Source organism: Chiloscyllium plagiosum, chromosome 25 (genome assembly GCF_004010195.1).
Source record: "Chiloscyllium plagiosum isolate BGI_BamShark_2017 chromosome 25, ASM401019v2, whole genome shotgun sequence".
In the NCBI taxonomy this organism is placed as follows: Eukaryota; Metazoa; Chordata; class Chondrichthyes; order Orectolobiformes; family Hemiscylliidae; genus Chiloscyllium; species Chiloscyllium plagiosum.
Genome location: NC_057734.1, coordinates 13,877,314 through 13,891,740, shown reverse-complemented (window position 1 = coordinate 13,891,740; position 14,427 = coordinate 13,877,314). Strand labels below are relative to the sequence as shown.

The 14,427-nt window shown below is 39.3% G+C and overlaps 1 protein-coding gene across 1 annotated transcript in view; it reads right to left on the bottom strand.

Annotated features, from left to right (window-relative positions):
- Window positions 1-349: 349 nt before the first annotated feature.
- The window catches only part of morc2 (MORC family CW-type zinc finger 2), a 93,340-nt gene continuing 79,262 nt past the window's right edge, over window positions 350-14,427 (bottom strand). Inside the window, exons 19-26 of the mRNA XM_043715548.1 lie at window positions 10,514-10,879; window positions 9,359-9,517; window positions 8,267-8,321; window positions 7,849-7,990; window positions 5,364-5,558; window positions 4,230-4,323; window positions 3,420-3,608; window positions 350-610 (exon numbers count right to left, since the gene is read on the bottom strand). Of these exons, the coding sequence (XP_043571483.1) occupies window positions 542-610; window positions 3,420-3,608; window positions 4,230-4,323; window positions 5,364-5,558; window positions 7,849-7,990; window positions 8,267-8,321; window positions 9,359-9,517; window positions 10,514-10,879 (1,269 nt within the window). The 3' untranslated portion in view covers window positions 350-541. The remainder of the gene's footprint in view (window positions 611-3,419; window positions 3,609-4,229; window positions 4,324-5,363; window positions 5,559-7,848; window positions 7,991-8,266; window positions 8,322-9,358; window positions 9,518-10,513; window positions 10,880-14,427) is intronic.

Here is a 14,427-nt window from a genome sequence, read left to right as displayed (position 1 = left end):
ACACATAAAGAATGTGCTGAGGTGGCAGAGGGATGGCAGTACCCACTGCAACAGATCCTAAAATGTCAGCATCTTTGAACGTCTTGTGTACAATTAAGGCCGACTTGGATAGATTTTTGATCAGTAGGGGAATCAACAGTTATGGGGAAAATGCAAGACAACTGGAGTGCTAGATCAGCCATGATTCTACTGAATGGTGGGGCAGGCTTTTGGAGTGGTGTAAGCCTGCAAGAGGTACACAAATTTCAAATAGACAACTGTAGTCCATGTAGCCAAGAAACCTAGAAGGTTTCAGGGAGAAGAGACAGCGGTCAGGTATGGTCAGGAGATAGACTGGCAAAAAAAATGGTACAGTTGTATTTTTAATAAATATAATACAAAATTCCAAGCCCAATGAACAAGGTGTAAAACTTTAAAGCTAAAACCTCAAAATGAAGTAACTCTTTTCTAAAACACTGCTAACTTTTTTTAAAGTCCACTTTGCAGCAGTGTGCCAACAGACTTTCTGACCCACTTTGTGGCAGGCATGGTAGCATCCACATCAGTCCACCTTTGTGATTAGTTCTTCAATATACGCATCAAGTTCATCATCTGTGTTAATTTCAATATCCTGTTAAAGCAAAAATAAAGATCAATTACCATTACTCAATGCTTTATTACACAGAATTCTTAAAACTGACTTAATTTAAAATAAACTGACACTAAGTAAATATAATGTTAAAAATGCTTTCATCTCTAATGCAGAAGCTGACTCCAGATATACTCCATTTTTCATTGCTTCTGTGGCACTTAAGTATCTTAGTCAAATACACAACTTCATGCATAGCAAGTATTGGAAACCTTTAACAAGACTGAAACAGTTAAGCACAGCACAGTGCTGCTTTGGCATGCTGTTCACAGAGATGCATTCCCAATACTCAAATGGTACTCGAGGATGAGACCACTGGGAGGACTGTCTACTCAGAGATCAATTGTTGCACCTAAGCTTTGATCAGCAACCAGGGAAAATATTTGTAGGTCCAGATGGTTCAGTCAATATATGTCTTTGCCAGCGGAACTAGAGTGAACAAACTCCAAAATATGATCAACACTAGATGTGACTACCCATAGCAAATTCCAAATGGGCTCCGAATAGTCCATTTTAAGAATCTCAAGTTTTGACCATTTATCTCTATTATCTGAATTTCAACTTCTTTCAAGACAAGCTATTTAACAATCACTGAAATTTTCCCTGCAAAAGACTTCTTAAAGTTGCATGCTTTCCATAAAATTCTACTGTTTTAAGGAAAAATAAAGTCTTGTGGATGCTAGAAAGCTCATAAAAACGACGAATTGGAGAACGTCAGCAGGTATGACAGCATTTGTGGAGCATTCTAGTCCAATACGATTCTGAGTTGCAAAGAGAAGCCATATTGGACTCAATTTTAATTGTTCCTATTTGTATAAATGCTGCCAGATCTAACTTCCTCCAATACTTTGTTTTTATCTTGTTCTCAGAGGTTATGCATGTATTTCCACCTATTCTATCTCACAATGCAACCGATACAGTTCTAGTACTGATCTAAACTATATTGACAGGGGATTCCACTGCTTGTGGAATAGTAACAACACAAGTAGCCCTAAAGGCACATTTTCACTTCTGAAAACAACACTAGATCCACTCCAACCTCTCTCCGTAGCACACAATTATTTTATCTGCATGTACAGCTACAGAAACTAATGAAGGTAAGTAAATGCTATGGATGCATTTAGTTGTGATGCACTGTGTAAAATTCATGATCTTAAAAAGTAACAATTTTTCTGTAGAATCCTACAGCATGGAAACAGACCCATCAACCAACACGTCGGCACCAACCAGACATCCCAATTTGACCTAATGTCACTTGCCAGCATTAAGCTTCCATCTCTCTAAATCCTTCTTATTGGCGTACCCATCTAGATGCCTTTTAAATGCTGTAATTGCACCTACTTCTCTCTGGCAACTCAATCCATACACATACCACTGTGTGAAAATGTTACCCCTCGGTTCTTTTTTAAATCTGTCCTCTCACCTTAAACCTACGCCCTCTATGCTTTGGACTCCCGTGCCGCACCATCCAGGGAAAACGACTCTGGCTATTCTTTCTATCCTGCTCCTGATTTTCTAAACTTCTACAAGGTCACCCCTCAGCCTCCAACACTCAATGGGAAAAGAAATCCAGCCGATTCAGTCTCCCTAGGACTCAAACCCTCCAGTCCCTGCAACATCCTTCCATAGGACAGCGACCACAATTGTACGCAGTCATCCAGAAGTGGCCTCACCAATGTCTTCTACAACAGCAACATGATATCCCAACTCCTATACTCAATGTTCTGACCAATGAGGGCAAGGGTGCTAAATGCCTTTTTTGCCACCCTGTTTACCTGTGACTCCACTTTCAAGGAATTATGCACCACTACCCCTAGGTCCCTTTGTTGTCAAATTCCCAGGGCCTTACTATTAATTGTACAAGTTCTACCCTGGTTTGCCTTATCAAAATGCAACACCTCACATTTATCTAAACTTCATACAACATTGGAGTTAAGTATCAAAGCTTTCAGCTCTGCTTCCATAAGAGCTCATTTACAGTCAGTGGGCCAAATGGTTTGTTTGGTGTTATAATTTCTGTAATGAACATTTGTACTTGAGCTGAATGTTGAGAGATCTAGAAATGGACTCATTATTTTCCTCATACTGCCTCTTGGTGACATCACTGAAGACTGTACATGCTTCGACCAGTACACTGATGAAATCCAGCACGAGCTCTCAGCCCACTTTCTGCTGAAACCCAGATAAAGGAATACATTTTCACGCTCAGATTTTACATTTTCACTGCTTCCCTTGCCACCTAAAATGTATTTAAACTTTGCCAAAATTCTGATAGCTATTCTGAGAGATTTCTTGCATTAAAGATGTTACGCAAATACAAGCTGCTGATGCTGACATATGGTGTTTAAATTTTACAACCAAGTATTCCAGCAGAATTCAAATTCTTGGTACTGCTCTGTTTAAGTCTTGATGCAATTATTGAAATAATAGCATCAAGATTTATATTTAGAATCCCTACAGTGTGGAAACAGGCCACTTGGCCCAACAACGCAACACCGACCCTCTGAAGAGTAACCATCCATTCTCCCACTACTCTACATTTACCCCCGGCTATCCTTTAATATAGAAGTGGTCAGTGTGACATTCCAAATTGCAACAGGTTATCCTTGTGACCTCAAATGAGATGGTCTAGTTGTAATTAGAACTCAATTTTAGATTTCAATTTAATATTCAGATCTTTTTAGTTTGGGCTCGAAACTACTTTTCAAGTGCAGTACAGCTATAAGCAAGCTTCCCTCGTTCTTAAGCACTCTGTACTGTGAACATTTACTTGCTCAACATGCAGCGTTACCTCTTGTACTTTCCGCAACAACTCTACAATGTTATTTCGCAATTTACAGAGCTTTTCCTGTGCATCTGTCAGCTCTGCATCATTTTGCTGCAGCTTTTTCTCAGTTGCTCGGACACGCTCTTCAGCCCTTGTCTGATACGCAGTGCAGAGGTTCTTCAGGCCCTCCTCGTACTGTTCAAAATAATCCTTCTGTTTTTGCACAGAAGAAAAAAAGTAATTTCAGAATAGCAGTTACAGAAAACAACTTCATTGATATGCCATTTTACCCCATCCAGAAACTACTGGTTCATTTAATACAATTCCCCTTCTGAATAAGGAGGCTGTGGGTTCAAATCCAACTCCAGTAACTACAACACAAAATCCAAGCTGACACTCAGCAGTACTGATTTAGATCAATGGCTTGCTATGTGGCAAGTGGTTACCATTTATTATTGTTTTGCTATTCCAAGAGGCTGTTAATTGAATTTTATTTTACTTCAAAATATGTTACAGGATCTTTTCTATTCATCTGAACAACCAGAACAAATTGATGGCTTACCTCAAAAACAAAAGATAATACTTCAGTACCCCAATCAAGAGTGACCCTATTTTATACGCTCAACTCTTGTTGGGGCTTGAACCTACAGACAAGAATGCCATTAACTTAGCTAACAGAAAACTTGCACAAATCATACTGGATTTGTATCACTTGAGAAGTCAAGGTAGCAAGTCTTTAGCCCTTGTCAACACATATCCCTCACCTCCGCCAGTACACTAAAGGCAATGTAAAGATATTAAGTAAACAATTTGCATCTTTATGCTAAAATGTACCAGTGGGAATGAAGCCAACTCTTCTGGTGTCATTGAACTTAACTCCTCCTTTGTTATCCTGTAATTTGGTGGTAGAAAATATCGCAATGCATTTCTAAACAGAAAAGAGAACATTTTTGTGAGCAACCATATTCATCCTTAAACTACTACAAATAAACCTGAGAACAGATGAGCAGCACGGTGGCTCAGTGGTTAGCACTGCTGCCTTACAGTGCCAGGGATACGGCTTCGATTCTAGCCTTGGATGACTGTCTATCTGGAGTTTGCACGTTCTCGCCATGTTGTGTGGGTTTCCTCTGGGTGCTCTGGTTTCCTCCCAAAATCCAAAATGTGCAGGTTAGGGTAAATTGGCCATGCTAAATTGCCCATAATGTTCAGGAATGTGTAGATTAGGTGCATTAGTCAGGGGTAAATGTAAGATAGGGGAATGGGTTACTCTTTGGAGGGTCAGTGTGGACTTATTGGGCCAAAGGACCGGTTTCCACACTGTAGGAATTCTATGATTAGCAAAATACCTCTTCGCAGTCAAATGACTATATCAGGTGCTGGTTTGTGAAAGTAACCACATAAACATGAACTTAAAAGTAATGATGGGAATGCTCCTGGCCACTTAATCAATGGACATGTAGTATAGTAACGACCCAGAAGATCTAGCTGGTTTCACAGAATATGAAGAAACTGTCAACTTCAACTGTAACCACAGTCAGGCAAACCATCCTGGGATCTAGTATACATGTACAACCAAATTAAGAAGTGCATTTAAAAACAAACATAGCCACGGTTCCAGCTTCTAATCATTACAGTGATCCATGCTGGAAAATGGATAAGGGAACACTAAACTGTGACTGGAAGCATAACATCTAAGGTACAGTAGGCTGTTGATAATCAATATCTAGGACTGAACATAAAAAATTGCCCACATGGGTAAGAGCCAACAGTACACAATGTATCCCAGAACAAACCTCAAGAAGCTGATACAGAAAAGCACATTATGGAAATATGCCCCTTCTTGATTTTTTTGCCAAATCATGAAGATATCATGATTGATTACATAAATAACATTTAAGGTTTTTCTTACACATATTCTTTGATTTTGGCATGGACGGAGCAGGTAACGAACCATCATTCTCTCACCTGAAGCTCACCACCAGCGCTTCCACAGTCTCTTTGCTGGTTGTTGGTTGTGTAGTGTCTGGCTCCATCCTTGTACTGTCCGAAGTTGATCCTGTTTCCACAGAGATGTCCTCCTCCACGCCAAGTGTGTCAGGCGTCTGGTATTCTGGAGATGGTGGTTTCATCAGCCGTACATCCATACATCCCTTTTCAACCCTGCAGGAATAAAACATATCAAACTGAAACAATTAAAATAACTTGCAATAACAAAATATTCAAAGAAAATGACAACTAAATACAATCACTATCCTCTGTTCACTGGTTCCATCATAGTTAGCTAGTTTTTCAAAGATAAAGAAACTCATTATGGGCAGATGCACCCACATTTATGAAGTGAGTTTTCTGCTCAATTAGAAGGAACAAAATGCAACTAAATTGGTAGAAAATTTAGTTTTTAAAAAATCAATCATGCGTGGGATGTGGGTGTTGCTGGCTGTGCTAGCATTTATAATCAGTCCTGATTTATACCTACCAATGGACTAGGGAAGGACTGGCTAACTAGGTTAGATAGATTAACCAAGATGCACACAAGGATAGACAGCAACAGAGGCAGGCAAAAACTGAAGGAGGGGCATGGATTGAAGGAAAAATTATGGTACAACTTGAGAACTGAAGAAATAAAACAGATGGACAGTTGCGTTTTATGATGATTTTGGTGATTTAATATCATACTCTAAATAATTTCTAAAATATAAAATTATAAAAAGCCAATGGAATATTAGCCCAATTCATACAGAATGGAAATTATGTTATTGTGTATGGGCACTGGTTAGGCTGCATCTGGAGTACAGTATCCAGTTCTATGCAGTGCACCAGAAGAACATGACAATGACCTTGGAAAGGGTGCATGACAGACTGATGGGAATTATATATGGACTGAAAACAAAATCAACTTACAAGGACAGGTTAAATAGACTGCGTTTGAATTTTCTCAAGTATAAATGCTTATGCTGTGTTATAACTTAGATTCTCAAGTAGATTAAAGGGTACAAGAGGGTAGAGAAATTTAGTCCAGAGCAAGGAACACCATTTTAAAATTTAAGCTAAGTTTCTCAAGACTGAATACTCTCCAAAGAAGGGCAGTGGAAATCTAAAACTCTCCTTCCCTTGGCTCTTGAGGCTAGGTCAACTGAATGTTGTAAAAATGAGACTGATAGGTTTTTGTCAGGCAATGATATTAAAGAATGTGGAACCAGAGCAGACAAACAAATTAACGATGAAGATCAGACACTATGCATCCAACACTCTTTCCATTTCCTTTGCTCTGATTTTCTCGTTGTCTCAGTCCTATTACGTACTTTATCAGACAAAAACTTGCATGTTTGCAATTTTAGTATCAAAGGTAAAATAATGATCTAATCTCAAAATGCACATCATCAGTACAAATATTTAAAAATAAGAGTGGTATATACATTCAACTTCATTACAGAAGGCCACACAGATCAGAATTATAGTGAGAAGCTATTGCAATTAAAGGTTAGATTTTGTATTTTCAGTTCAAACTATTAAATACTGAGATGGAACAGTCAAAATGAGCAGAGATAAGATTTTGTGTGGCACTGGAAAGAGCACAGCAGGTCAGGCAATATCTGAGAAGCAGCTGCCCAAAACATCAACTCTGCTGCTCCTCCGATGCTGTCTGACCTGCTGTGCTTTTTCCAGTGCCACATTTTATCGACATGACTCTCCAGCATCTGCAGTCCTCACTATCTCAGATCAGATTTTTTCAAACTGAGTTATTTAGGTGCTGGGTCAAGAACTTACATTAGACACCAACATGATTTAATCAGGAGATAAGCTGAAACTTTATTGCTGGAACAGCACAGCAGGTCAGGCAGCATCTAGGGAACAGAAGATTCGACGTTTCGGGCACATGCCCTTCTTCAGGAAGGGCATGTGCCCGAAACGTCGAATCTTCTGTTCCCTAGATGCTGCCTGACCTGCTGTGCTGTTCCAGCAATAAAGTTTCAGCTTTGATCTCCAGCGTCTGCAGACCTCACTTTCTCCAATCAGGAGATAAGACAGAGTAAATAAAATGGTGGCTACATGACAACGAGCTCAAATTCTAAAGGACACTGGGCTGCAGGAGGAAGGCAAAAAAACTGAAGAAAGATGAAGAAGTCTAGCTATGAAGCACTGGCACAGGTATAAATGATTGCAAATCTTAGTTCCAAAGTGAAGATAGAAAGATGAGAAAGAATAGGTAGAGTGGTTCCACAAACAGGACTTGTAGTTTGCCACTCTCAGGCATTTTCATTGTTTATGTGGCTTCCTAAGGAAAACAGTTTCATGGACTGATACCTTGCTGCTCCAAATTACTGGCCCTACTTAAAAAATTGAGGTTGATTTTAGGTTACTCAGGGATCACCAGATTAAAATATAGTATTATTGTGTATCATACAGTGGAGAAATGAATTAGGAGCAAGAAACAAAATAATATTCTCACCATCTGTCTCTTGGAGTAGTTGCAGTTGGAACGTAATCAAACTTGACCTTCCATCGCACTGACTGCTTACTTGTTGCAACATCAGTGACTCGGCCTGTATGCCATTCCTTATTAACCTTAACTTCTACAAGAAGCCCTCTATCTATACAAGAGGAACAAAAAAAAATTGACAAAGGTGTGAGCTCCTCAAAGCATTGAAGAAAATCTTTTGAAGAACATATTGCTAGTGATGTTTTTCATAACTTGAGACCTTCAGAGTCATATCCCATCTCTTAATATGGCGAGTGTTAATACTCTTCCTACTGAATCTTACTGCACGAGTCAGCAGGGTACCCACCGATTTCCACCAGTTAGACATTCTTTGACATTTAACAAGACAAAGAATATACTTGATCAGAGAATGGAAATGCATTCTCACCTTTTGAAGTGCTGGGCTCATCCACCTCCTCAAGCTCTCCTCCACTATCTGAAATCTATAACAAAATACAATTAGACTAGGAGGAAACACAAAAGAACTTATAAAAGAAATTGCCTCCATCCACAAAGAGCCAACGGCTAGGTGTACATATTCATTTAGATTCAACAAGAAAAAGGAAGAATTAACATGCAAGCATTAAACAGTCACCATTAGTTTGCCTGCCATGTTGCAATTGTCCAAGAAGACCAATCATAAAAGACCTTTTCCTGAGTGATTTATTGCTTTCTGGGACATTGTACTTGAAGTAAAAGGACTGCATGGCACCAAGTAAAACTATCTTGGCCTATTTCTTCCCTTTCCTCTCATCCAGTCTCCCAACATAATAATTCAGACCTAAGAATTGCTTCTACTACCAAGGAAATAGTAAGTCGAGAGAAAGGGAGGATAAATGGTGCAAAAAACTACCACTATTGGGAGTGAAGTAGTATGGGAGATGAGAGAAAGACCAGGCAACAAGATGCACCCCACAAACATATGATCAAAACTGGTGACTCTCAGGAGACATAGTGACCTGTGCCCTCTTTCTGAATGACCCAACCTCCTGGATACTCAACTTCAAGTGATTGTGTTCAAAGAAACATATTGACTGATGTCTTAACTTGACAACATGGGGAGCTGTAGCTCCATATTAGCCAGAAATGTGTCAGGTTCCAACCCTGGTCTATGCGGAGTTAGCAGTCTGAGCTGTTAAAATTGTCTTAAATGTACTTGCTGTGAAGAGTAATTGGCAATGTTGTTGCGGCCCATCATTCAACTGGAAAGTGTGTGAGGACACTCAGCTACAAAAAACATTACTCCTTTAGGCTGATGTAAGTAGTACAATTTAAGGAAAATGGTGACCAGAAACACGGAAACATAACCGAGCAAAAGTCAGCATCTACAGGAAGCAAAGATAAATAAATAATGAATAGGGGACAGTTTTCTTCAAAGGTAATTGAAAGGCTCAAAGAAGCCACAGAAAGGAAGAGGAGTGGATAAACAATGAGTGTAGATTTACTGAAGGGATACACGTAAAACAGTTTGCTGAACTACCTCCACAACATCGGCTATGTCCTTTTTAAGGCGCTTCGAGTCTGAAACCTTTGCAGATATCTTCACTTTCCTTTCTTCCTGCTCCTCTTCCTCCTCGTCTTCCATTTCCTCTTCCTCACTGCTTTCTATTGCTGTATTCCTCTTTCGTGTCCCTGCAGACTATGTAAAGGAGAAGTAATTTTTAAAAATATAAAACAAGGCTTCTAGAATTAGGAAGTATTGACATAAAGCTCCCAACAATTTCCAGACTTTTGGAACACTGTTTTGTAATTATTTTGAGTTTGTTGGGAAGCATATACCAATTGAAAGACTACAACATTTCCCTGGTAGGTTGCTTTGCTTCCCATTTTGGAAGTCTAATCAGCACTGCAACCTAGCTGAAAGGAAACAATAGCCTCTGCAAAGCCTCAGATGCCAGCTCCTGCTAAATCTGCTAAAAGTGGCGGCTAAATCACTTTGTTGGGCTGTCCATTCTCATTGCTGCAGGAAACACCTAGCTTCTACTTAGTACCTCAGGGAAAAAAAAGCATCTGGTCCAGCACTGGTATGTAATAATCTATGCACAATATTCTGCAAATGACGAATTGGAGTTCCTGCTTTAGCACACTTGTGTGAAGTTTTGATGGCCATCTTCACACACTAAGGCATAAAAATGCTGTTAATCAACTTTTTTTTGTTTCCTGCTGGGCTGTAGGAGAATTATAAGCAGCTTTGAACCTGCAAGTGTCCATCATGCAGCCAGCAAAATTCTCAATGACTCGAAAAGTTAAGACCACTTTACTACAGAAAACTCCCTGCAATAGCTGGAAAGTAACATAGGAAAGCAGCTAACCATTATAAGAGAATCCTGCCTGAAATATATTGTCAAATTAATATAAAATGCAAGACAAACAAAAAGATGGTGTCAGCAGAATTCTGGAAAACTAGTCTCAAATATTAAATACAACCAGATTTGGCACAAAGCAAAGATTGGCAATTGACTGGTGAAACAAATACTGCAACAGATGTTGATCCGACGTTCAGTTTAAGACATCTTGTTTGAATAATTAAGGGCATACATTCTGCTTTCAACTTATAATCTTAACTCAAAATTCAGTTCAACCGCCCATTTCTCAGTGGTTCCTTTAAAGATCCATTTAAAATTATTTTAAATACCTGTGTTCCCCTACTCAGAGTGTCTTTCCTGAGTCCCAAGGTTTTTGCTCCTTTCGATTGTTGACTCTTCACGCTTGCAGAGATAGAAGGAGAATTCCTCGTGGAAGTAGAAGGCTGAGATCCAACTTTGGAAGGTTTTTGTTTTGCAGAGATTGTTGGCCGTTGCTGGGGTCGCCCTGTGTTGATTGCTGCTTTCTTACTATTAAAGCTGGTGTGTGGGGTCACGACTTTGCCCACAGATCTAGCTGCAGATCCCTTTCGCAGTAAAGTCTGGGACTTTGTTGGAGGTGGGTGACTTGGAGCATTTTTGATTATATCAGCTAGAGGTGGTGATCGTGGTCGCTGACTACTTGCAGATGACTGTCCCTACAAAGTAAAACACTAAGTTATGAAAATAGAAATACAAAGTTTTACCTGGTGGTCATCATAGTAATTTCAAAGTCTTCAAATTACTTTTGCTTTCAAAACTGTCCACACTTCTTCCCTTCAAGCTTCAAAAGCATATATCACACATGAAACTAGGTGAGAAAAACTAGGTGAAGAATAAACTGCAGATGTGCTGATCTGTGCTCATTTATTTCTGTTGAACTATAAGATTGAGGTCTACTTCTCAAGAAACTACAAAGACCCCATGTGAAATTTGCTTAGATTTTGAAGTCTAGCTCCTAATGGTGGAGCTCACACCACAAGTGGTGTATTCTGCTGCAGACAGTCGATTAGCAATCAACCTTAGAAAGGCCCCACAATAGCTAACCTGAGAAATCCTCACAAAAGTTAGGAAGTTTGTCTTGAAGAATTATTCCATTTAACTCTATCATAATTGTACTGATAAAGGGCTATATTGGAGACAAGTAAACAAGAATGCATTCCTCCTATTAGCACCACAGAGCTAAAGATATGCTGCTTTTGGCATCATCCAATTGGCAAATCGTCTTGAACATTCAATTTTGATTCTAGCACAATCAATCATTCAGCTATAGAACTCAGAACCAGATGTGAAATCAGAAGCTGAAATGTCTATCCTAAACACAAATCAATTAATCATGTTTTAAGGATTTGCGAGGAAACAAAATACAAAGGTTTGAGGTAAGTTGTTAAAAGAAAACTATTCTAGTGGCCACTATTTGAAAGCACTCAAGAAGGATGAACCAAATGTGGTTAACAGAGGCTTATCAAAGACAATATGTAATCAAAAACAAAGACATATGATAAAGCTAGTGATTATGTGCTATGATGAACTTCAGAACATTAATATCTGTTCACAGATTGAAAGAAGCAACAATAATGCTGCCTGGAATAAACTGTACAGGGACAAAGATGAACACATAGGAATTGAAAGCAATTGAAAGCCATCTCTGAAAAAAGGAGTCAACACTTCGCAAACAAGACTTTTTGACAAATTAATAGCTGTAGCGATGCTGCTCCTTTAATAATGTTAGGTTGTTCTTGTTTATTTCTCAGAGGAATCGTAACCACATAGATTCCGACGGGTCGGGTTTGTACGGGTATTAGGGCCAATTTGATTACAGCCAACAGATACTGCCCCAGGGAAAAGGCTTTCAAGTTTTAAAAACAACTTGTACAATGAATGGAGAGTGGCCAGTCTCCCAGCTTGGCTTTTCTCTGGTTTGGTTTTACCAAGCAGTCAGTTTTTTGAGGCTGCTGGTCAAAGAAACAGCTCCATGTTGATCCCCTCTCCTCTGACATCTCCCTTGTAAGGGCCGGTGTTTGATTTTACCTTTTGTGCCAAGGGGGCGCTTATGGGGACGTTGCAAGTATTTGGAACAGCATCATTAAGTTGCAATAGAGTCGATTGGGTTTTTAAATAGGCATGTTAATCTAAATTCGGTTTTCTTTTGTTCATGTGTAAATAAATACTGTTTTGTTTAAAACTGAGTGGCTGGGACAGCTGCATTCCTTCTGGAATATCCACTTTACATCTGCTTAAAACAACTAGAAAAGTTAGGTTCTGGGCTACCTTTTTAAAATGTTTTGAGGGGGTTGGGCCTGGTCTATAACAGATTGGAGGCTCTTTTGGGATTAGGCAGCGAGTGGTAGGTGTTTGTGTCTTTTGTTCTGGGTGTTTATTTTAGTTGGTTTAAACAGTGAGTGGGACAGCAATGGCTCTTTCAGTCACTAAGAGTTTTCTGGGGATGGAAGAAATGACTTTGGGGGCTTTACCAAAGGTGAACAAGGAAAAGCTGCTGGAATTGGCAGTCAAGCTACAGTTGGAGCTGCCTCTTTTCATGAGGAACGGAAAGATACTTACAGTAATAGATCAGCATTTAAATTTGCTGGAAATGCCAGAATGTGGGGAGATGGCTAAAATTCAATTGAAAATTAATCAGCTTGAGTTAGAGACAAAAGACAAGGAAAACACAAAAGAAATGAAACTGTTTGAATTACGATTAAAAGCAAAGCTAAGAGAAAAAGAACAAATCACTTTAGCAGAACAAAAAAAAAGAGAAGAGGAGAGGGAGGAAAGGAAGAAAGAGAAGGAGTGTGAATTGCAGAAATTGGCACTTGGACAGGAAAGTCAGCTTTTAAGGGCTGGAGAAAGTGACTGAAGGTAAAAGCTGAGTAAGGGAGAGAGTGAGGATGAACAAACCCATCGTGTTTAAAGGCCTGGTGAAAATATGGTTAAATATATCCAAGCATTGCCTAGATTTGAAGAGAAGGACGTAGAATCCTTTTTCATCTAATTTGTGATGGTGGCTAAACAAATGAAGTGACTTTCGTTAGCTCAAACAAAACTTGTACGGAGAGATAGTGAGGTATTCGTTTCACTATCACAGAAGATGTCTGGGGCATATGAGATGCTGAAGAAAGCCATCTTAAGTGCCTTTGAGCTTGCGCCAAAAGCCTACACACAGCATTTCAGGAATCTGAGGAGGGACCCTGGTCAAACCTACATGGAGGTTGAAAGGATCAAACAAAATAATTTTGAAAAGTGGATAAGGGCACTAAAAACAGAACAAACCTATGGCGCTCCTAGATAATTATTTTGGAGGAGTTAAAAAATTGACTTCCTAAGGTAGTGAGAACTTATGTGGAAGAGCAGAGAGTTAATACAACAAGATTAGCAGCTGAAATGGATGATTATGAGTTGGTCCATAAATCAAAGTTTAGCTTCCAACATCAGTTTCAATCAGTGAGGGTGAAAAGAGAAATCCTCACATTAAAGGTACAGGCAGATCTCAGTGAAGATCATAAAGATAACATAACAGGTTAAAATGGAAACTCTTGAAGGAGAAAGAAAAGTTGAAAAGCTCTAGTGTTTTCACTGCAATAAAGTAGGCCACGTGAAATCAATGTTGCTGAGTTAGGAAAACAGGATAAGCCAGTGAATTTTGTTCGAGTGGTAACAGAAAGCACAGTGGAGGCTAAAACTCTGCACCAGAATGTACAATCTGTTAGGAAGTTGGTTAAGGAGGAAGTGCCCGACTTTCCTAAATCATATACCTGCGAAGGTAAAGTTTACTTGCATCAGCTAGCGGCAGCAGGTAGAGGTTACAATATTAAGAAATACAGGATCCTCTCAATCTTTGATACCGAAAGATGAGGAGATATATATCTCTGAAGGACTCTGCCAGAAAAAGTGCTAGTAACAGGAATTCATGGTGCGACAAGCTCTCAATTATGTAAAATGAGGTTAATCAGTCCAGTGAAAAGTGGAGAAGTCAGGGTAGGAATACTGGACAAACTCTCAGGTCCAGGAATACAATTTGTCCTTGCTAACAATATAACAGGTAGGAGTGCCATTTACTGTGGTTGAAAACCCAGTGGAAACTTGGGCAACTGAACTAGTGCTGGATGCATATCCTGGAACTTTTCCTGATTGTGGTAATGAGGGTCACAAAGTCATCACTTAAAACAAGAGAAATCAAACAGTACAGATAAGAACGTTGACGTGG